The 22,271-nt window shown below is 38.0% G+C and overlaps 1 protein-coding gene and 1 long non-coding RNA gene across 2 annotated transcripts; both read right to left on the reverse strand.

Annotated features, from left to right (window-relative positions):
- On the reverse strand, positions 7,372-22,192 carry LOC104708428 (transportin-1-like). Its single transcript, XM_019231200.1, has 31 exons — positions 22,000-22,192; positions 21,200-21,487; positions 20,101-20,190; positions 19,892-19,969; positions 19,722-19,802; positions 19,519-19,569; positions 19,287-19,372; positions 19,105-19,171; positions 18,947-19,003; positions 18,829-18,858; positions 18,681-18,746; positions 18,456-18,569; positions 18,279-18,385; positions 18,119-18,213; positions 17,860-17,996; positions 17,734-17,782; positions 12,411-12,496; positions 12,001-12,075; positions 11,815-11,889; positions 11,419-11,529; positions 11,242-11,325; positions 10,986-11,093; positions 10,747-10,848; positions 10,524-10,586; positions 10,362-10,436; positions 10,204-10,275; positions 8,041-8,165; positions 7,902-7,953; positions 7,750-7,818; positions 7,582-7,641; positions 7,372-7,462 (listed from the first exon to the last, which is right to left on the reverse strand). The coding sequence occupies exons 1-31, from the start codon at positions 22,183-22,185 to the stop codon at positions 7,379-7,381; spliced, it is 2,823 nt and encodes a 940-aa protein (XP_019086745.1). The 5' UTR covers positions 22,186-22,192; the 3' UTR covers positions 7,372-7,378.
- On the reverse strand, positions 16,355-17,126 carry LOC104702844. Its single transcript, XR_002032951.1, has 3 exons — positions 16,671-17,126; positions 16,451-16,549; positions 16,355-16,364 (listed from the first exon to the last, which is right to left on the reverse strand). It is a non-coding gene; the product is annotated as an uncharacterized LOC104702844 (long non-coding RNA).

Genomic DNA, 22,271 nt, shown 5'->3' on the forward strand with positions numbered 1-22,271 from the left:
CAAAGGAAAAGAACTTGGAGTCGGATCAGTTAGAGCATCGATCGACACTGCCTTAGCATCGATCGACACCTTTGTTTGTCTACGAGAGAAGACAAATCGGAAGTTTTACAATTTTGCCCGAAGTTTTCCATATTTGCAACACAAGTCCCTGACGTGTTTTAGGACATATATATAGTGTTTTTGGGTTTTAGAAAATCCTTAAGTTATTTTCTAGCAGCTTTTTGAGAGAGAGATATTGAGAGCTTTTGGGAGAGAAGGATCTGAATTCTTTGTAGAGAGAAGATTTCTAAACTCCCTCTTCTTACTTTTTAATATTTATTGCTTATTATTTAGAAAAGATGTTTTGTTCTTCATTAAACATGTCTGAGTAGTTTGCTTGTTAAGTTTAGGGTTTTTCACAGGGTTTTTATGATTTATTAGATCTGTGATTTTTAGCGTTCTTAATCTTTTATGATCTTCATCCTTGGTTGTTCTTCACAATAGTTCTTGATTGATCACCTAGAATTATTATCTTAGGGAAATTAATTGATATGAGAATAAAATTGTTTTCCTGATTAAAACCATTGATGAGCAAAATTACTTTTTACAAAGATATTTGAATTAGTGATTTTGTGAACTTTTCTAAACCTGTTTTTAAAGCTGATTTTTAACCTAGAATTTTACAAAGAGATTTGGATTTTTCAGGTTTTAAATTTAGATAATAATTGCAGTGAGAACTGAATTAGTTTACCAAAACTTTTTAGAGTTTTAGATCTTATTTTTATTGCATGAACCCTAATTAATCTATTGATTTAATACTTCATAATTACCTGAGAAATTCCCTAGGCTTAACCTTTTGATTTTCTGATTTCACAACACTCTGATTTTATATTTTGCATTGTCTTCTTTTGTTTTTAATACAATTCAATCTGTTTAGCGTAATATCAAAAACTCTATAATTTATTGTGTTTGATCTTGAGTCTATGTGGATTCGACCCCTAAGTACTACATTGATCTCTTGTTTGAGAGAGTAGCTCTAGGGTTAATTTGAGCATATCAACTTGCTCAACTTAGCAAACAACTTTTGCTCACACAGCTTCTCCAGAATTGCTCTCAAATGCATTGCATGCTATTCAGGACTCTTAGTATAAACCAGGATGTCGTCGATGAAAATGATGACAGACACGTCCAGAAACTCCTGAAACACGCTGTTCATCAATCTCATAAACGTTGCTGGCGCGTTAGTCAACCCAAACGTCATCACCACAAACTCATAATGCCCATACCTCGTCCTGAAAGCAGTCTTCCTCACATCCGCCTCATCTATCAGGATATGATGGTAACCCGATGCCAAATCTATCTTGGAGAACCACGTAGCACCTCTCAACTGATCCAACAACTCATCGATCCTCGGAAGAGGGTACTTGTTTTTCACAGTGACTCGGTTGAGACCTCTGTAATCAATACACAAGCGGAAACTCCCATCCTTCTTCTTAACGAATAACACCGGCGCTCCCCACGGTGATACACTAGGACGAATGAATCCCTTGCTCAACAAATCCTCAACCTGCTTCTTCAGCTCTGCCATCTCTGCTAGAGCCATCCTATAAGGAGCCTTGGATAACGGTGTCATCCCTGGTTCCAGTTCAATCGTAAAAGAATTAGACCGAGAAGGTGGTAATCCCTGCAATGACTGGAACACATCCTCAAACTCCTCCACTACCTGAATACCGCTAACCGTAAACTTCCCCACTGACTCTGGCATCGATATAGTAACCAAATAAGTCTCACGGCCCTTCTCGATCATCTTCCCAGCCTGAATGGCCGTGATCACGAGACTCCCCGAAGTTGGTCTAATCCCCTGAAAAATCAACTTCCCTCCTGAGCGCTCAAACTCCACTCTACCCCGATGACAATCCAGATGAACCATATGCCGATGCAACCAGTCCATCCCCAAGATAACGTCATACAACTCCACTGGGCTGATAAGCAAATCCGCAGGCCAAGACTCTCCTGCGATCTGAATATTGATATCCCTCGCTCGACCAATGACCCTCAGGAACTTGCCTCCAGCAACTCTGACAACTCATGCACGCTCTCCGGGATCTCCCACGATACCCGCACTCTCTGTACACTTTGGGGTAATGAAGCTATGAGTAGCTTCATAATCAAACATAACATGGGACTTAAACCCTCCCACANGACCTCTGTAATCAATACACAAGCGGAAACTCCCATCCTTCTTCTTAACGAATAACACCGGCGCTCCCCACGGTGATACACTAGGACGAATGAATCCCTTGCTCAACAAATCCTCAACCTGCTTCTTCAGCTCTGCCATCTCTGCTAGAGCCATCCTATAAGGAGCCTTGGATAACGGTGTCATCCCTGGTTCCAGTTCAATCGTAAAAGAATTAGACCGAGAAGGTGGTAATCCCTGCAATGACTGGAACACATCCTCAAACTCCTCCACTACCTGAATACCGCTAACCGTAAACTTCCCCACTGACTCTGGCATCGATATAGTAACCAAATAAGTCTCACGGCCCTTCTCGATCATCTTCCCAGCCTGAATGGCCGTGATCACGAGACTCCCCGAAGTTGGTCTAATCCCCTGAAAAATCAACTTCCCTCCTGAGCGCTCAAACTCCACTCTACCCCGATGACAATCCAGATGAACCATATGCCGATGCAACCAGTCCATCCCCAAGATAACGTCATACAACTCCACTGGGCTGATAAGCAAATCCGCAGGCCAAGACTCTCCTGCGATCTGAATATTGATATCCCTCGCTCGACCAATGACCCTCAGGAACTTGCCTCCAGCAACTCTGACAACTCATGCACGCTCTCCGGGATCTCCCACGATACCCGCACTCTCTGTACACTTTGGGGTAATGAAGCTATGAGTAGCTTCATAATCAAACATAACATGGGACTTAAACCCTCCCACAAACAAGGTCCCTAAACAAACCTCATGTGTTGAGAACCTAACACTTTATCACAGGGCAACATAAAATCTTAACTTACTAAGAATTCACAAAGGTACAATACCAGAAATTATACTTGTGATCGCCCCGGCACTGGTTCCACCAGTCTCTGCAGTCGTGTAAACTCGTGGCACCTGCTCAATCCATGCCACCTGCTGCCTTCCCAGCTTCACCTGCTGCAACGCTGCCACTGCTACTGGCTGCAACTTGGGACAATAGGGCTTGATGTGCACTTGCTCCCTGCAATAGTAGCATACACGATCCGCTGTCGACGGGGCACTCCTCTTAGGACAGCTAGCAAACTTGTGATACTTGCTCCCACACTTGAAGCAACCCGCACCACTCGACGTCTGCCTAGCCTCCCACCTCCTCTTGCTTCCCTGCGCAGCCTTGCCGCCCGTGCTAGAACCTCCCTGTGGATGAGCGTTACTAGGCTGAACTTCTGGGCTAGCCGCCACTGACTGTGTCTGGATATCCTCCTCAATCCCTGCTGCAGTCTCAACCAGCTCTGCACGCAAAGCATAACTCCGCCCGCTACAGTGAACCCTCAAGTTATCACATAGGGCCCTCAAAAACCTCCTTATCTGAGCCTCCTCAGACTCCATATCTCGACCCCCGTATCTCAGAAGTCGACTGAACTCCAAGTCAAGCTCCCGCACTGACCGAGTCCCCTGAGCTAGCTGAAGGAACTGCACCTCCAACCTATCCAGTGCCTCCCTATGGAAATACTTGCGGTTGAACTCCAAGACGAAGTCAGCCCAAGACATCTCCCTTTGAACTCTCCTGGCTGCCACAGAACTCCACCACAACTAAGCATCACCAGTCAAATAGTGGACCCCAATGTCCACCCAAAACCCCTCAAGACATCTCAGAGTATGGAAGTTACGTTCCTGATACTAGGATTTTTGTATGTCCTAGCAGGTTCAATTAACCTTATGCAGTTGTAGTACTTAAGGTGTCAATCCAAATGGGATGTTGCTAGTCACTCAAGATGCAATCAAGATTTCACAAGTCAAGACAATTCAAAGAGAGTGTTTTTATCTAACAATCCTAGAATGATGAAAATGCAAAACGGAAATGTGTTCTAGGACTAGAAACGAAAATGCATGACAGGAAGCGTAAATGAATAAAAACAAAAACGAGTCTAAGCATGAACTAAAAGGCAAGAAATGAAACAGTCTCAGGAATGTAATAAAATTTAGAAAGAAAGAGGTCCTAAGGATGGGAGTAATTGATGTCAGTGAAGTCTCCTAGTCTACAAAGTGTTTAACATGCCACAAGCAATCTATCCTTCGACAACGAACATCACAACTTAGCTAATCCAATCTCTTGGCAAAAGCTACTCAGACTCAACCACTTCCATACCCAGCTCTCGCTAGAGAAACATGGTTGAGCAGGCATGACAAACAAGTTCGTTCATGTCAACTAACATCCTAGACAACTAATCTCTTAGGCTAGGAACGTCAGTCTCTGGCACTAGCTGGTCAGACATTTCATCAAACACCTTTTGGGTGTGGAAATGTCTCGAACATAGTTCCAATTGATCAGAGAAAAACTAGCATTTCTAACACTAGTCCAGAAGGGAATCATAAAAATCAAAGCTTAAACACTCTACATCCTAAGATCCTCCACCTAGTCTATCCCATCCTCAAGGACTACTACACTACTCAGATCCGAAAATCATTATCCAAGATGCAAACACAGAAAACATTGAAACAAGCATTATTAGGTAGATAAAAATAAGATGAACAACTTTTGAGAAGAAATCAATTGCAAAAACTGAATAAACTCGGAGATGTCGGATTACAAGTCTGAGAACGTTTTTAGGTGGCTAGGCTAACCTTAAAAACAAAAACGAAAATGAGATAAAAGATAGGATGTCTCCAGCCAAGACTTAACAAAACGTATTTATAGTAAAAACATGTAAATCCCTAAAACTTAAAACGACAAGGTGAAGAGTCGGTTTGGGAATCTCCTGAAGCGTGTAAGACGGAATGTCTTTCTGACATGTGCGAACGAGTCGGTGTGCGTCCAGTCCTCGATTAGTATATGAAAGTGGCTAGAATGGTGTGAGTGAAAGTGGCTCGAGTGTGGTTGTTGAAAGTGGCTCGAGCATGGTCGGTGAAAGTGGCTCGAGCTGGGTGTATACGCATCCACTAAAACGATAATAACTCTTGAACGACACCTCCGATTGGCTTGAAATAAACGGCGTTGGAAAGATGACTCAATTCCCTACAACTTTGATGTAGACGTCAAAAGATAATTCTCACTCGAGTGGAACGGCCGAACGGGGTTGTGAGATTGGCTTGAGAGACAGTTCCGGGAGTGTTGTGAGATTGGCTCGAGAGAGGGTTCCGAGAATGTTGTGAAATTGGCTTGAGATAGGGTTCCGAGAGTGTTGTGCAGCGGATGGGTCGAGTGATGCGTTCCCGACTGTTGACTTGAGAATGGCTCGAGTGATGCGTTCTCGACTGGTGACTTGAGAATGGCTCGAGTGATGTGTTCCCGACTGGTGCCTTGAGAATGGCTCGATTGATGCGTTCCCGACTGGTGACTTGAGAATGGCTCGAGTGATATGTCTGGAAGGTGTGGCTCGAGCGAATGCGCTTCCAACATCTCCTAGATACCTGAAATACTCCGAAATGCACAATGTATGCAAGGATGATGCAAGAGCTACCTAGACATGCAAAGTGTATAGAAAAGACTAGAAAATGATACAAAACAATGAGTTATCCTAACTAAATGCATGATAAATATATGCTAAGAAGAGACAAAATATAGACATATCAGTTCCACACTCGTCCTCCACGCATCCGCAAAGGTAGGATATGTACCTCCCGAAAACCGCTCGGTACCAATACGGCCCATCTTTATCAGCATGCTAATATAACGAGAATGGACCCCCACATCCACAGCCACTGGCTGCCGCTCCGCCGCCACCACATAACAAATTCTTCTAGCAAGAGGCCCAGCCCATAAAGCATATAGGTCAAGAAAATTCCGATTAGGGATAACCCCTCATGTAGTTGACTGATCTAGCCGTCAACTTAGAGAGGAAGGGAAGAGCCAAGCTAAATATACATAAGATATTCGCCACATCAAGATAAATGGAGTGTTTCCTTAAACTGAGAAGGAAATTCTACATATCATAAGTTAGGTTTCCCCTGTATAAAGAGGAGGAGGAAAGACTCTGGCAAAACAACACTTTTTTGGCACTCAAGAACCCTAGACTCGATTCCTACTAAGGAGACCCTAACTTATTCCTTACGAAAGTTATCAATTCTGTTAAACAAACTGATGGATTTAGCTCTTGAATCGATAACAAATTTCTACAACTTATTGAGCTTGTGTTTACTGCTCGGTTTACAATCCATGTGGATTGCCCTTGCAAAACCATATATATGATGTTGTGAATGTAAGGAAGCATAGCTTTGAAGAAGTCTTTTGAAATTTTTGAAGATGAGATCAACTTGGATCTGGAATGACACTAGTCAGGTAGACACAAATGTCCTAGGGATGATGTGAAGGACTTGAGTACTTGACTACAGATCGACCTAGGTAGCCGTGAGACCGTCGCTGTTGACTGGGGACAACGGCGGCAGAGATGGAAACTGCTGGTATGTTGTGGTGTGGCTATATATACATATATATATATATATTGTAAATAATTTTCATAATAAAATGTGTGGCTTGACTTACATGGTATCACAGCATTAGTATCCAAAGATCTAAACCCTAATATATATAGTCTGCCGTTTTTTGCTTGACTCTCTTTCTTCTTCTCTTCTCTCTTTTGAAGTATATAGCTTAAGAATTAGATGAAATATTAAAGAAAATTAGTTTGATCGTTAGATCACAACTCGAACATAACCTTCATTGATATCATGCATGTTAAATGTTGATGAGAGAAGAAGACATTAGAGCAAGATTATTGGTGGTCTCTTAATTTGGGGTTGTTAAATATTGTTTGATCATTTTATGAATTAATTGTGAATGGTTTTGAATATAAGAACCTTTGATCTCTTAGGAAAAATTTAATCCTCCAATGGTAGGTTCTAATTTTGGGTCTCATATTTTTGAAAATATTGTTTTTTAAAATTAAAAAATTGTAAATAGAATATAAGTTGTATAAATGTGTAAACATTTAAGAATTTATAAAATTAGAAAATATTGCATTTAATTAATTTTTAAACATACAAAACATAATAAAAACATTAATACAAATTGTAGTGCAATTCATAAATGGAAAAAATGCTAAATTTTAATACTGATTTGCTCCAAATTTTGCCCAAATTTTTTCAACCAAATTTTTTGGTCAAACTTTGTCAATATATCTAATTCTTGTTTGCAATGAACATAATAAGCTAGAGCATATCTCTCTAACTAACCAGTGTATGTTCAATCAAATTTTACACATTATATCTCGCAAGCCTTTCCTTTACAAGAGGATCCAGAGAAGAGATGTATTTCTCCCATGAACTTCTTCCCAGCATCTGAACCCAAAGATTAAATCAAAGACATTAGCCAATTGACATAAAATTACTTCTAATGTACATCATGAGCAAGTGCCTGAAATTTTTAAACACTAAATTTCAAAATACTCATATCCTACATTCTTAAAGACGTTCAACACTTGGGAAACTTCTTTCTGTAAGTCCTCACTTTTTATTTCCTGTAATATATAAAGAAAAGATTGTCAGTTATGTATATATCATCAACCAATTATTCCAAACATTTAAAATTAACTCGAAGGGTCATGGTTAGTTTTCTGTTAACTTACGTGCCAACTCGCAATGGCTTCACATATGAAATGACCTGAGTTAGCAACTCCTGATGGATTCAGTTTAACCTGAATTTGTGCAGACCACTTGTAAAAATCAAACATGTTTTACATGTTTTAAACACAAACTAAAAGAGTAGAGAGGAAGATACCGCAGCACATAACCCTCTAAATGCATCTTCTTTCTTAGTGCCATCATATAACCTGATAAATAAAAGTACGATAAAAATTGTTCTATGGAGCAAAATATAGGAGTGTGAACATTTCCCTTAAAAACGAAGGTTCACTAACTTTGACAATTTCTTGCACCATGGTTCCACGAAGTGCTCCATGCGCGGTGCGACTAGGTCTGGACGAATCCATGCTAGTCTCCCAAGTGTAATTGCACTGATCTCAGCTAGTGCCTTATTGACACCCTGTTCACAAGAAAATAAAATTTAGACATGGCCAAGAGAGTCTTAAATTTATAACTGTGTAGAGTTACCTCTCCAAGTCGAGGAATCCAGCCAAGGGAAGAGACAACGTTCTCCACAATTGGTGACACTTCTTCACGAACCTGAAACATTGACTTTACATCAGTCACGAGTCTCCTCTTAATAACCAGAAACTTTAACTTCAATAACAGAAACAGTATTTAAGTATTACCTTGACAGCTAATTCTCCAATGGCCCAACAAGCATTAGTCGTGACATAAAGGTTTTCTCTATTAACGTTTTCCCTGATCTGTACAAAAAATATATATACATATACTTAAATTTAAATAAAGTAGTTGAAGATATTAGCCGTTATTGTAGCAGTAAAACTTGGCTACCAACCAGTTGCTGGCTTGCAATTTCGAGGAACTCACCCAGGCGGGGTTGTAGATAGACCGGCAATACCTGTCAGTACATTGTGGATAAACGCTTTACTACAGTAATATAACTAGCAAAGGAGAGTCAAATTTATAACATATAACCTCACATAACATATATCCCTTGTTGTTTACTTTAAATGAAAATATGTATAAACGACTTTGTATTTTGCAACTTAATTACGTACTCTTGCAAGAGCGCCCATTAGGGCAAAAGCTTTTTCCCTGACATCAGCAGCTTCATCCATGCAATACTTGATAAGCATATCTCATAAATTACTTTGTGAAACCTGCATAAGAGTCATGAAGCAAATATATATCGGTTAGTAAAAACTAACTGATCAATACTAACAAATATGACCAGAGCAACTAAATGAGTTATCCACTAAGTGAGGACTTATGAGTACAACAACAACAAAAAGTGAATACCAGTGACTCTATTTCACTCTTAAGCCCTCCAGCAAGGTCATAAAGAAAATCAAGTGAATGAATGATAAACTCTTTATCATACTGAGCCCAGCAAGAGCAAAACCAACCTACAAACAACAGAAGCAAGTTTTGATTACACGAAAAAACAACAACATTGCGGCAGTTATGATGAAATATTGAATTAAATTATTATAAATCGATCAAGCCTGTGACTGAGAAACCTTGGCCAGCTGTTGGATTTGAATGATATCCATGCATCTCTGTAAAAGATGCTGAGCAAATGGAGCGAATCGGACACCTAAAGCCTGAAACATTGAAACACATTAATATGTTAGACATAAAGAGTTTATGCTACAAAAACAGTCTAAATATTCCGTCAAGGTGGACTTGTCGGAACCTGAGCAATGGATCCGAAGCATTTTAGCAATGGGAATATATCTTTATCTGATATTGAAAGTTGTTGCAACTTTGAAATGAGTGGGGACATCAGATTCTCTAGATAACAAGGCTGCATAAGGGATGCATGTTATATAGGGTAGCAAAATATATATAACCAATAGTACGTACGTAAAATTAAAAAATATATATAAACTTCTCAAGTACTCCCTTAGTTTTCTACTCACTTACGTGCCAACTCGTAATGGCTTGACATATGAAAAAAAGTGAGCTGCCAACTCCTAATGGATTCATTATAACCTGAATTATTCCAGTACACTTTTGTAAAGCTCAAACTTGATTTACATGTTACAAGCACAACACAAATCAACGAGTAGAGAGAAAAATACCATTGCACATAACCCTCTAAATGTTTCTTCTTTTTTATAGGGATCATCGATCCTGAAAAGATAGTATGATAAATAAAAATAGGGACATTTACTCAAATGATATACAAGAAGAAAAACAAAGGAATCTTAACACTTCAAATCCAAGACAAAAAGGCTCACTAACATTGAAAATGACATGCACCATGGCTCAAAGTAAGACTCCATTTGAGGCGCCACGAGTTCTGGACAAACCCATGCTAGTCTCCCAAGGGTAATTGCACTGTTCTCAATTAGTGCCTTATCGTCCCACACCTTACAATTAGCCATACTCGTCACATACTGCAGCTTATACTTATAAACATAGACATTGCCAAGAGAATCTTAAGTATTTAAGTTGGTAGCTATAATCACCTCTCCATGTTGAAGAATCAAGCTTAGGGAAGAGACAACACTGGTCACGAATGGTGAGACTTCGTGACAAACCTGAAAGATTGAGTTCCTATAGTTCACAAGATTGTTTCTAACCAGAAACTTCAAGCATAATTAGCATAAATAGTATTTGGTATTACCTTGACAGCTAATTCTCCAATGGCCCAACAAGCATTAGTCGCGACATTAACATTTTCTCTAATAACGTTTGCTCTCTATTCAGAACATAGATACATTTCAATACAATTGAAGAAATTAAAATAATAGGTATAGTAACAGTAAATTGGATACCAAGTACCAACCAGTTGCTTGCTTGTGATTTCGAGGAACTCACGTAGGTTGGGTTGTATATAGACCGGGTATACCTATCAGTGACCGCAAAAAGCATTATGACACACACTAATATATAACATATAGCAAAAGAGAGTCAAAATATATAAAATATAATCTCACATAACTTCCTTTTAATTAGTTATGTTAAATGAAAATATATATATATAAACGACTTTGTATTTTGCTTCTTACTCTTGCAAGAACTCCCATAAGGGCAAAAGCTTTTTCTCTGACATCAGAAGCATTATCCAAGCAATAGCCAAGAAGCATAACTCTTAAATTACTTTGTTCAACCTGTATAAGAATATATCTGGTTATAAAAAATATTAAAATTAACCAACATTGACCATAATTATATGTGTTATCCAACAAGTGTGGTCTTATGAGTACAAATTAAACAATGTGAGCACGACATAAAGAAAATGGAGTACCAGTGACCCTATCCCACTCCCAAGCCCTTCAGCAAGGTCATAAAGAAAATCAAGAGACCAAACGATAATCCCCTTATCATACTGAACCCCAGCAGCAGCAAGACCAACCTACAAACAAGAGAAACAAGTTTTGATCAAGGGATAAAACAAAACAAAACTGTGCGGTATAGTTTTAAAAAAAAAAAAAAAAAAAAAAATTGATTCTACATGGAACATCAGCCAGATACTTTATCAATCATAATAATAATAATAACACCTTAGTTAGTCTTTGCTTTTCCATGATTCGTATGCATCTCTTGAAAACAGCCTGGGCAAATGGAATGAATCTGGCACCTAAAGCCTTGAAATCGAAACAGAATATGTTAGAAATAAAGAGTACTCCATGTTGCAAATTATTATAATTTCCCGGCAAGATCATGAACTCGTCCATTACCTGAGAAATTGATAAAAAGCATTCTGACATTGGGTATAGATCTTTATCTGACTTTGAAAGTTGTTCCCATTTTGCAACCAGTGAGGAAATCATAATCTCAAGATAACCAGGCTGCATAGTAGGTAGAAAATACATGAGAAAATTATGAAAGAGCTGTTTTTGCATCTTTTTCATTCAGTTAAACAAATTCTAATAACTATGAACTACTAATTCAGTAAATTCAGATATTTCGATTAATATTTATTTTCGAAGTTAAAGATTTATTAATAAAATGTGCATAGAAAAACTAAAATCAGTTTTTTATAAAACATATAAAATCGATGTACGATCTAGGAACGGTAGGAGTTACTCAATTGACAAGAGCATATCAACCTTACAAAAACCAAACCATTTTACCTTAGTTATCAGCTCTTCTCGAACAACCATTGGCAGTGTTCTAATTGCATCATAAACAATTCTGATGTTCTCCCTCTGTAGTATGATAGGTAACCATAAAGAAACAGTTGTTTGGAAACTGATAATATATAGCTACCACAAAGATTTAGTCGGGCAAAGCAGTGAAGTTCAAGAGGATTTATTTACCTTAGACGTTCCAAAAGCGCATATAATATGTTCTAGCATTACCTCCAGGTATTTCACCAAGTCTACACCAGCATCCTACAGGTTCATAGAAAAATCACTTTTCTCAAGTTCTCAACCACAATCACATGATCAAGATTAAACATGCTTTTAATTTTAAATCATAATGGAATTTTCATTCGGCCCAATGGTCAAAGTTTTTTTCTTTTCCTTTTATAACGGTCAAAGTTTCTTAAAGAAGGATAAGGTTGGCTATAATTATAAATACTTTTCCCCTCTACCATTTGGTATGTGAGGAAACTTGTGGAGTTGGAGTCTCAAGTAACTGTAGTTATGGACTAATGGAGGTTCAATGCAAGCTCAACTTTATTTAAAAAAAAAAAAAAAAAAACAAACATTGCGAACCGAGTTACCTTTACAAGAGTTGTAAAAGCTGAACAGGCGGCCTTCTCGACCCGCTTGTTATTATCCAAGAGTTTGCGAAGAAGACCGGCAAGAACTTTCTTAAACTGTTCATAACTCTTACGATCACTTCCCTACAAGAAAAGAAAAAAAAAAAGTAGCAAATCATCTAAAGATTGTTTTAAACAGTACTTAAGCATGAAGATATTGTTAAAATCATACCTTAAGATGATATATGCCATATCGAGAAAGTGTCCAACACGATATGCGTCGAATGAGAGGGAATTTATCATCCAAAAGAGGAAGGAGGATGGCTACAACCTGCAGATCAACAAGGCACTAGCATATCAATGAAATTTAATTTAAGCAGAAAACTCGGATATATGAGATGAGAGTTAAAATCATATACGAACTTGCCTCAGGCAAGTGAGGGTAAAAATAAGGAACGCAGCCTTCAGCAATGATTCCAAGAGCAAAAACAATAGCTTCCCTTTCTTTCCACGTCTCATCATCAGATCTTGATAATTTCGTCTGCAGTTTGGAAGAACAGGACTAACCAAACCAATTGTTTTCAGTTCAAGATACCACCGAGAGAAATAATATTTACCACAATAATTGGCGTGAGTGTTTGAACCATAATATTCCCAAATACATGAGATAGCATGTGAAATGTTTTTGCACCGCCATTTCTTAGACTCCGTACGTTAGACGAGTCATCATCATGTACCTAGAATTAGTCATTAAAGAATTATTTATTTTATATTTGAATCGTTTAACTTAATAGTCTCATTAATACACAACGTCATTAAACATATAATATTGGCGAAAAAGAAACCTCGTACACATCGTTATCTCTATAAGCCATGACCGAGAGAAACCTCTATTACAAATCGAAATGAAATTATAGTGTCAGACTAACAACAAAAAAGATTAAGTGCCAAAAAAATATACTTCGAAGAAAAGGAGAAGTATCATTGTACTGGAATTAGATGAGGCAATAACTCCTTAAAGTCCTCTACTTGTAGCTGACGACGACGGCATAGATTAAGAATCATTTCTTTTTGCTCTCTTATCCATTGCGACTTGTATTCCATGAGTTTCGGAGATGCCACTGAAAATACACAAAACGTGACTAATAAATATAAGATTGTCAATTAATGTTAATCAAACAATCTTTTAACATTTATAAATTGAAAAGATAAATCTAACAAATAACATACAATATTTGTGAAAACACTTTTATGTAAACGAACTCGTATGAAACTTTATCAATAGATATAAGCAAATAAATAAGAAAATAAAATAAACTTACCCGATCTTACTACGAAGAAAAAAGTCGAAAATAAGTGACGGAGGGAGAGATAGAAATGCGATGGAGAGATAGAAATGCAGCGGAGATAGAGAGAGAGGCAGCGGTAACTGATTTAGAGAAAAAGAAATCTAAGAATGCAATTAGGGTTTAGTTTATTAAATATATATTTTCCGTAAAATAAACTAAAAGGGTATGTTTGTAATTGTTAATGGGTTAAAGGGTATTTTTCAAAAAATTAGTGTTTATTTAGTAAAGAAATATACTTGGAAAACAAAACTTTTTATGTGTTGACTAAACTTTATTTCTTTGGATGATGCATTTTTTATATTCAGTCAAATTATTTTTTAGAAAACTCATATAAGTAAAAGATCTTAACGAAGGAACCCATTTTTTTTTCTTTTGTCAAACCTAACCGGTTTTCATTGATTAATATGCTGGTACATTAGGTAGAGATATTAAAGCCGATTTATCTAAGGCATTTACTTACAAATTGTTCTCTCTTTTAACAAAAACAAATGAACAAATATCGAAATCGAAGGAGAGAAGAAGGATATCATGTTGAATCCAGTAGAGCTCTTTTGAGGAAGACTGCAAATTTAGTGCTTGATTAGTTGTTGTGAATCTGAAGCAAAAGAAACTCTTTTGAAACAAAGATCTAGGGCTTTGAGGAAGCAACCCATTAAGTACTATTTAATCAAAAGTTCAACTTGTCTTGTCAGTAGTCAGTATTATACTCCCTCCGTTTTAATTTAGCTGTCGTTCTAGGACTTAATTTTTGTTTCATAATAGTTGTCGTTTTAGTTTTTCAATGCAGATGTTTGGTGAATATTCCATTTTTATCCCTACTGTTTTAAGGTTTTGAATAATGAAAACTATTATAAAATATATTAATAAAAGGCAAAACAGAAAATTTAATAGTTTTCATAACTTGTATGAAAAAACCTTAAACGGAAAGTAAAAAAAAAAAACTGGAAGGAATAATAAATACCGGTTGGATTGCAATTTGTTTTGGGACTGAGGAGGTGTTTAATTCTCTGTTGTGGGTTTTAGGATTAGCCTTTAGTTATTGTTTTCCGATTAAAAATTGGTTTGAGGGACTCGTGTTACTCATGGCTCCACTTGTTTTTGAAGCAATGTAAGTTCGAGTTTGATTTATGGTGTTTCAACTCGTAAAATGTTTCGGGTGAAGATGCTAAGAATCATACGTAACTAATTATTGACTATTGAGATACCATTATTGAAAGAAAAAAAAAAGTGTAAAACGGAAAATGCAACTGAAGAATGATGGCAGATCATATAAAAAATCCCAATCACATTTTTCTTATTTGGTATCCACAGGTCCCAATAGTTCAAACAAGCTGAAGCGCAATTAAACTAAACTTTGCTTAGCTCTTTTTAGGTTTTTAGAAATCTTACCAAAACTGCTCAAACCACCATACAACGTTGCCCGCAAAAGAAAAGAAAGAAAAAAAGGGACCATGAATCGATGTAGAAAATAGAAAAAATAATAAAGACAGGGACTATAAAATTTCAACCATGTAAATCTGAAGAGCCCACACACACACAGACTCTGTACTGTATGCCTTCTCTACTGACCTTTTTGGCCCTTCATTTAATCTTGCACAAAAAAATGGTGTCTCAAGCGTTTTGTGCTCAAACTCTATTGAATCTATTTGTTGTTTGCAATGAATAAGCAGCTAGAGCAGATCTCTCTATTTTGAGACTACACTTGATATCTCGCAAGCCTTTCCTTTACAGGAGTTTCCAAAGCAGATAAGCATTCCGCCCATGAGTTTCCCAGCATCTGAACCCAAAAGATGAATTATATAAGTTGACATCAAATTACTCATACAATACGCGAGTAAGCGCTTAGGATGGCTAAACACTGAATTACATTCAGCATAACTTACGTATTTATAGCCGCTCAGTACTTGGGTGACTTCTTTCTGTACGTCCTCGCTTCTTATTTCCTGTGACAAAAAGATATAGTCATATGTGTGTCAATCAACTGTTCCAAAGCTCCCCGTAAGGATATTAACTTTAGCGACGAGAGCCACAGTTCGTTTCTATTCACTTACATGCCAACTTGCGATGGCTTGGCATATGAAAACTAGTGAGCTGACACCTCCTGATGGATTCGTTTTAACCTGAATTTGCAGAGAACATGTTTACATATCAAACTTGATTTCCATGTTTTGACTGCAAACCAAAGAGTAGAGACATATACCACTGAGCATAATCCTCTAAATGCATCTTCTTTCTCAATGTCATCACGAACCCTGAAAAGAAAGCATCATAAGAATTTTTCTGTGGAGCAGAGGTTGGAAATGTAAAGACTCCAAATTCAACACAGAGGTTCACTAACATCGACAATGCCAGGCACCATGGCTTCATAAAGTGCTCCATGTGTGGTGCTACAAGGTCTGGACGAATCCATGCTAGTCTCCCAAGGGTAATTGCACTGTTCTCAACTAGTGCTTTATTGACATTCTGCTTCACAAAATTAGGCATATTCATCAAACACCGCAGTTGATAGACTTAGATGTGGCCATGAAAACAATTAATAGGCTGCCAGATTCACCTCTCCATGTTGAAGAATCAGGCCTAGGGAAGAGACAACGTTGGCCACAATTGGAGAGACTTCTTCACGAACCTGAAAAATTAAGTTCCTATCACTCACGGCTCTGCTCTTAACAATAACTTCAAGCTTTAATAGATGAAATAGTATTTTGGGATTACCTTAACTGCTAATTCTCCAATGGCCCAACAAGCATTATTTGCGACAGAAAGGTTTTCTCGAATGAGGTTTGCACTCTGTACAAAGCATATAGATGTGATCTGTGGCATAGAAGAAGAAGAATATAGGTATAGTAACAATAAAAACTTGGATACCAACCAGTTGCTGGCTTGCAATTTCAAGGAACTCAAGCAGGCGGGGTTGTAGATAGACCGGGAATACCTGTCAGTAGTAGCCAAAAAGCATTATTTCACTCTAGCAAAAGGGAGTCGAAATTATGATACCAGATTTGGTATTAATTACAACCGCAGGAAGTCGGCAGCAACTTAGTCGGTTTAGTGTTTTGGGTTTTCATTTCATAGTCGAATAAGGGTTTGGTTTTCTCCTTTTTTAAGAACTTGTAAGAGTCCTATACAAGGTCTCTTTTGATTTATAAGAATTCAACTTCCAACAGTTAGCCGAATTCTCTAAGAGAGACTTGCGTTAAGAGAAAGCTTAAGCTATTCGATTCTTTAGTTCAAAGGCTGGATCACTCACCACCGGTTACTAGAGCCAAATAATCTAAAGCACAAGCTCATATCAAATTATAACATATAATCTCACATAACTAGAAGTTGTCACTTCTCATGCTAGTTCTTGATGTTAAAGGAATACATTCAAAGTATAAAAGGATACGTAAATTACTCTTGCGAGATCACCCATTAAGGCAAAAGCACTTTGTCTGACATCAGGAGCTTCATCCATGCAACACTTGAGAAGCAGATCCCTTAGATTACTTTGTGAAACCTGCATAAGAGCAATGACGTAAGAATATATCCGGATGTGGAAATCCATAACAATGATCAGCGAAGTTACAAAGTTATCTACTGGGTGAGAAATTATGAGTAATAAATTGTATGAGCAAGACATAAAGAGAATGACGTACCAGAGACTCTATCCCACTGCCAAGTCCTTCAGTAAGTCCAGAAAGCAAATCAAGAGAACAAACAATGAATTCTCTGTCGTACTGAGCCCCAGCAGAAGCAGGATCAACCTACAAACAACAGAAGCAAGCTTTGATCAAACGGAAAACCAAAGTATGCAATAGTTACGTACATGCAAGCATGTGACTTAGTTAAACTGGAAAAAGTCACTCTAATTCTCAAATGAGATGAAACTGCAGAAGTCTGAATGGAACCTTAGCCAGCTGCTGCAGTTGGATGATATCCATGCATCTGTGGAAAACAGGCTGAGCAAATGGAGCGAATCCAACACCCAAAGCCTGAAACATGNCTGCGGAGAAGACCCAAAAGCACTTTCTCAAACTGTTCATAACCCTTCGGATTGCCACTTTCCTAGAAAATAAAAACAGTGAATTATCTAACGACGGTTTGAAGCAGTTAAAGCGTGAAATATCCTGTTCAAGTCATACCTGGATAATATACTTGCCAAATCGAGAAAGCGTCCAGCAAGATATGCTTCGTATGAGCGGGAATTTATCATCTAAAAGAGGAAGAAGAAATGCTACAATCTGCAGAAATAAGGCGTTAGGATGTTGATCTATATCAACTGAGCAGAGAAAAATCATATATANGAGAATTCATGCTGCAAACAGTCTAATTTTTGGTCAAGACGAACTTGTCAGACTTTTTTTTTGGACACAGATGAACTTGTTAGACATTCATAACTACATCTCCTACTATTAGTAGCACTTTCAGGAATTTTTGGCCTTCTAGCTGACCAACCAACACCAGGATTCTTTTTCAGTGATCTTAAACTACCAAAACTATAACTTCACTAAGTAGGATCATTAAAAGTAGCTTCATTCGTGCAACAGATTCAAGACCTTACAGATTTCTTAAGACCTTGACAGGTAGCTNTTCAGCAATAGCCCCGAGAGCCAAAACAGCAGCTTCCCTATCTTTCCAGGCCTCATCACCAGAAGCTGACAATTTTGTCTGCAGCTTGGAAGAACATGGTTTAGCTGATTGTGTTCATTTCAAAAAGACCAAGAGGACTAACATTTACCTGAATTAGGGGCATGAGTGCTGGAAGGATTTCATCTCCAAATACATTGGAGAGCACGTCAATAGCTGCTGCACTACACTTTCTTAAATTCCACACGTTAAACGAGTCATCATCCTGTACCCAGAGAAACTCATTAAAAAGGGATTTATAGTATTAATTTATTGGTATCATATAACACATGCATTTCTGTACATATATCAAATGACACAAAAAGTAAATGCATACATCATCATCATCATCAAAATCCTCTGAACCATGAAGTCTTGATGTATGAAAACGAGGTTTCAAATCCTGTAGGGGAACGAAAATGAATGGAAATTAGAGAAGGAGAAATCTATAAGAAAAATCAAAGACATGAACAAACAATTTGCACCTGATCTCTGTCTGGTTGAGACTCATCTTCCTACAAAAAGTAAGCAGTTTTCATATAGATAAATGACAATTATATTGAGAAAGGTGACAAAACATAGAATATCAACAGAAAAAACAACCTCTGCATCCAAAAGGGACTCGTCGTCATCTGCATAAGCCATGTTTTCAAGCAACACCTAAAACAGATATATTTTATGTAACATTACAAACTACACCCGCAGGGTAAATTATTAAGTACCCAAATATCTTATGAAGAAAAGGAGAAGTATCACTATACTGGAATTAGGCGTGGCAGAAACTCTTTCAAGTTCTCTGGCGGCAGCTGAGCGTCACAGTATGCAGACCTGCCAAACAACAATATTGTTTTATGTTATTTAATGAGGAGAATGATGGAAAATAAGAGAAAAACAGGTAACAAAACCGTCATCTATATAGCCAACAAAGAGAATAACATTTTACCAAAATTCACATGCTTCGAGAGACACTTCTTCATCAGGGTCTTTGTTAACTTGTAACATGTACTCCATGAGATTCCTGAGATGCGGCTGAAAAAGAAAATAAGGGAAGAAGACATATCTAAGATGCATGGTAGAAGAACTGCTCAGACTAGAGATATTAAGTACCTCAAAAGTAAGGGGCATTGAGAATAGATTTGAAGTAAGGTGTATACTAAAACCACAACGAAAAATACCTCTATAGATGAGGGGAGGACTTCCGTGAGGTGCACAAATGCTGCGCAGACCTTTTAAGCAAAGGAAGAAAATACATTATTACAGTGGCATAAGAACATCCGAAATGGGATGGGAATCTGATTATAACATATGTCATCTAAAGACGCCGAAATAACTCTCTAGTACTGACAAAAATAAGAGAAAGCTTAAATAAGACGAGTACCAATTTTCTGACTTCTGCTACAGGATCATTGGCGAGGACAAACAAACCCTGAAGGTACTTATCCATTGAATGGAACAAAGCCTACAAAATGTAGGTTGTTACTAACAACAGTCCTTTATACCATATCAAACAAAAACGAAATTTTACAAGTAGCCTTCGGAAATACTTACAGCAGGCATTATTATGATATATTGGTTCACAGAACCCAGGGCAAGCTTCCTCAGTGAAGCATGGGGTGACTGAAAAAACTGCTCAAATAAAAGAGTGGAAATCAAAATCTTATCGCAACCAATCCAATAGGACGACAAGAATTCAAAATAGAACCTAACAAGTGCTACAACCGAGTTCCGAAATCTGTGTACAAATATGAGATGCTTACCTGAAATAGCCTAGGCAAGAATATGTTGATAGGGCGCTCTGCTAAGCCAGGCACTTCTGAATCCAAGACATGCGGGATATCCTCACAAATCTAATCGGTAAGAATATGACACATCGATATTACAAAAACTTTGAAAGTATTCCAAATATATCACAACCACCAATCAGTACTTGGATAACATGGGATTAAGGTTCATAAACCAAAGGTTCAACAAAAAGAGCAAGAAACAGAAGAGAAAATGCGTAGCAGCTAATACCTTTGACAATGCATCCATCGCACCATCCATGTGATTTAGATCATTACTGTCTAAGCAAGTAACAAGAGCTGGCAAAAGCTCAGACCATCCAGAAACTCCTTCGATATTAACAATAACACTGATGATAGTTCCAACTGTAGTCCGTATATTCCTGTCCGCTGCTCCCAGACAAGGCAACAACGCTGACTTGATGTATTTTTGGTTTTCTTGAACCATGGATGGATAAGCACCCCTCAAATTATTTTTCAGAAGCAAGCCAGCAGCTTGGCGAACCTCTATGGACTTACCCTGGCACCATCATACAATTACTCATCAGCTAAGAAACAGATATTCAAGTAGAAAGCATATAACCTAATCAAACAACAACAGCAATATAAAAATTCCAGACTGGTCTTGCCTAGTAAAGTCTGCAATTAGATAGCATGTAGATACAACTAGAACTAAAAGGAAATGAGTTCTCAAGATAAGAAGACAGTTCACTATTCTCTGCACAACATTTATGTTATCTGGATTCAAGTAAACTTCAAGTCAATTGAATCAAAAATTTCATTCACAAAAGGAGATAAATCAATTAGGGTACAGAACACAGAAACTCATAATTTAGTCTGGAGAAACTAAAGCAATCCAATGGAAACGCGGGAGGAACAGCTAAGCTAAGCGACAAAGAGAATCCAAAGAGCAAATGAAAATTCAACGATCCGAACTCCGAAGAGTCGTCGTCTTCATCAACAAGTAGATTGAGTCAATACGGCGAATGAGACCAAAAAAAAATCAGAGGAAGCGAAGAGAGAGTAGAGAAAAGTGCTAAAAACCTCAGCGCGAACGAGGATGAAGNGCTAATACCTTTGACAATGCATCCATCGCACCATCCATGTGATTTAGATCATTACTGTCTAAGCAAGTAACAAGAGCTGGCAAAAGCTCAGACCATCCAGAAACTCCTTCGATATTCACAATAACACTGATGATAGTTCCAACTGTAGCCCGTATATTCCTGTCCGCTGCTCCCAGACAAGGCAACAACTCTGACTTGATGTATTTTTGGTTTTCTTGAACCATGGATGGATAAGCACCCCTCAAATTATTTTTCAGAAGTAATCCAGCAGCTTGGCGAACCTCTACGGACTTGCCCTGATCATCATCGTACAACAACACACCAGCTAAGAAACATATATTCAAGTAGAATGCATATAACCAAATCAAACAACAACAGCAATATAAAAACTCCAAGCTGGTCTTGCCTAGTAAAGTCTGCAATTAGAGAGCATGTAGATACAACTAGAACTAAAAGGAAATGAGACACAATTCACTATTCTCTACACAACTATTCACAAGTAAACTTCAACTCAATTGAATCACAAAGTTCATTCACGACATATACGATCAAAAGGAGATAAATCCATTAGGGCACAGGACACAGAAACTCATAATCTAGTCTGGAGAAACGAAAGCAATCCAATGGAAACGCAGGAGGAACAGCTAAGCTAAGCGACAAAGAGAATCCAAAGAGCAAATGAAAATTCAACGATCCGAACTCCGAAGAGTCGTCGTCTTCATCAACAAGTAGATTGAGTCAATACGGCGAATGAGACCAAAAAAAAATCAGAGGAAGCGAAGAGAGAGTAGAGAAAAGTGCTAAAAACCTCAGCGCGAACGAGGATGAAGACGAGATAGTTGTTGAAATCAGGGAACTGAGAGAAGTGTTGAAGCTGCTGCCAAATCTGAGACTTGTCGACGACGGAGGAAGGAGAAATCTGTTGTTCGAGAAGAGCGCAGATCTCGGCGAGACCGTCGTCTCGGGGTTGCCAGACCACCGCCGTCGCCGCCATGATTGTTGTGGCANGCTAATACCTTTGACAATGCATCCATCGCACCATCCATGTGATTTAGATCATTACTGTCTAAGCAAGTAACA

The sequence above is a fragment of the Camelina sativa genome, chromosome 1 (assembly GCF_000633955.1).
Source record: "Camelina sativa cultivar DH55 chromosome 1, Cs, whole genome shotgun sequence".
Taxonomy (NCBI): domain Eukaryota; kingdom Viridiplantae; phylum Streptophyta; class Magnoliopsida; order Brassicales; family Brassicaceae; genus Camelina; species Camelina sativa.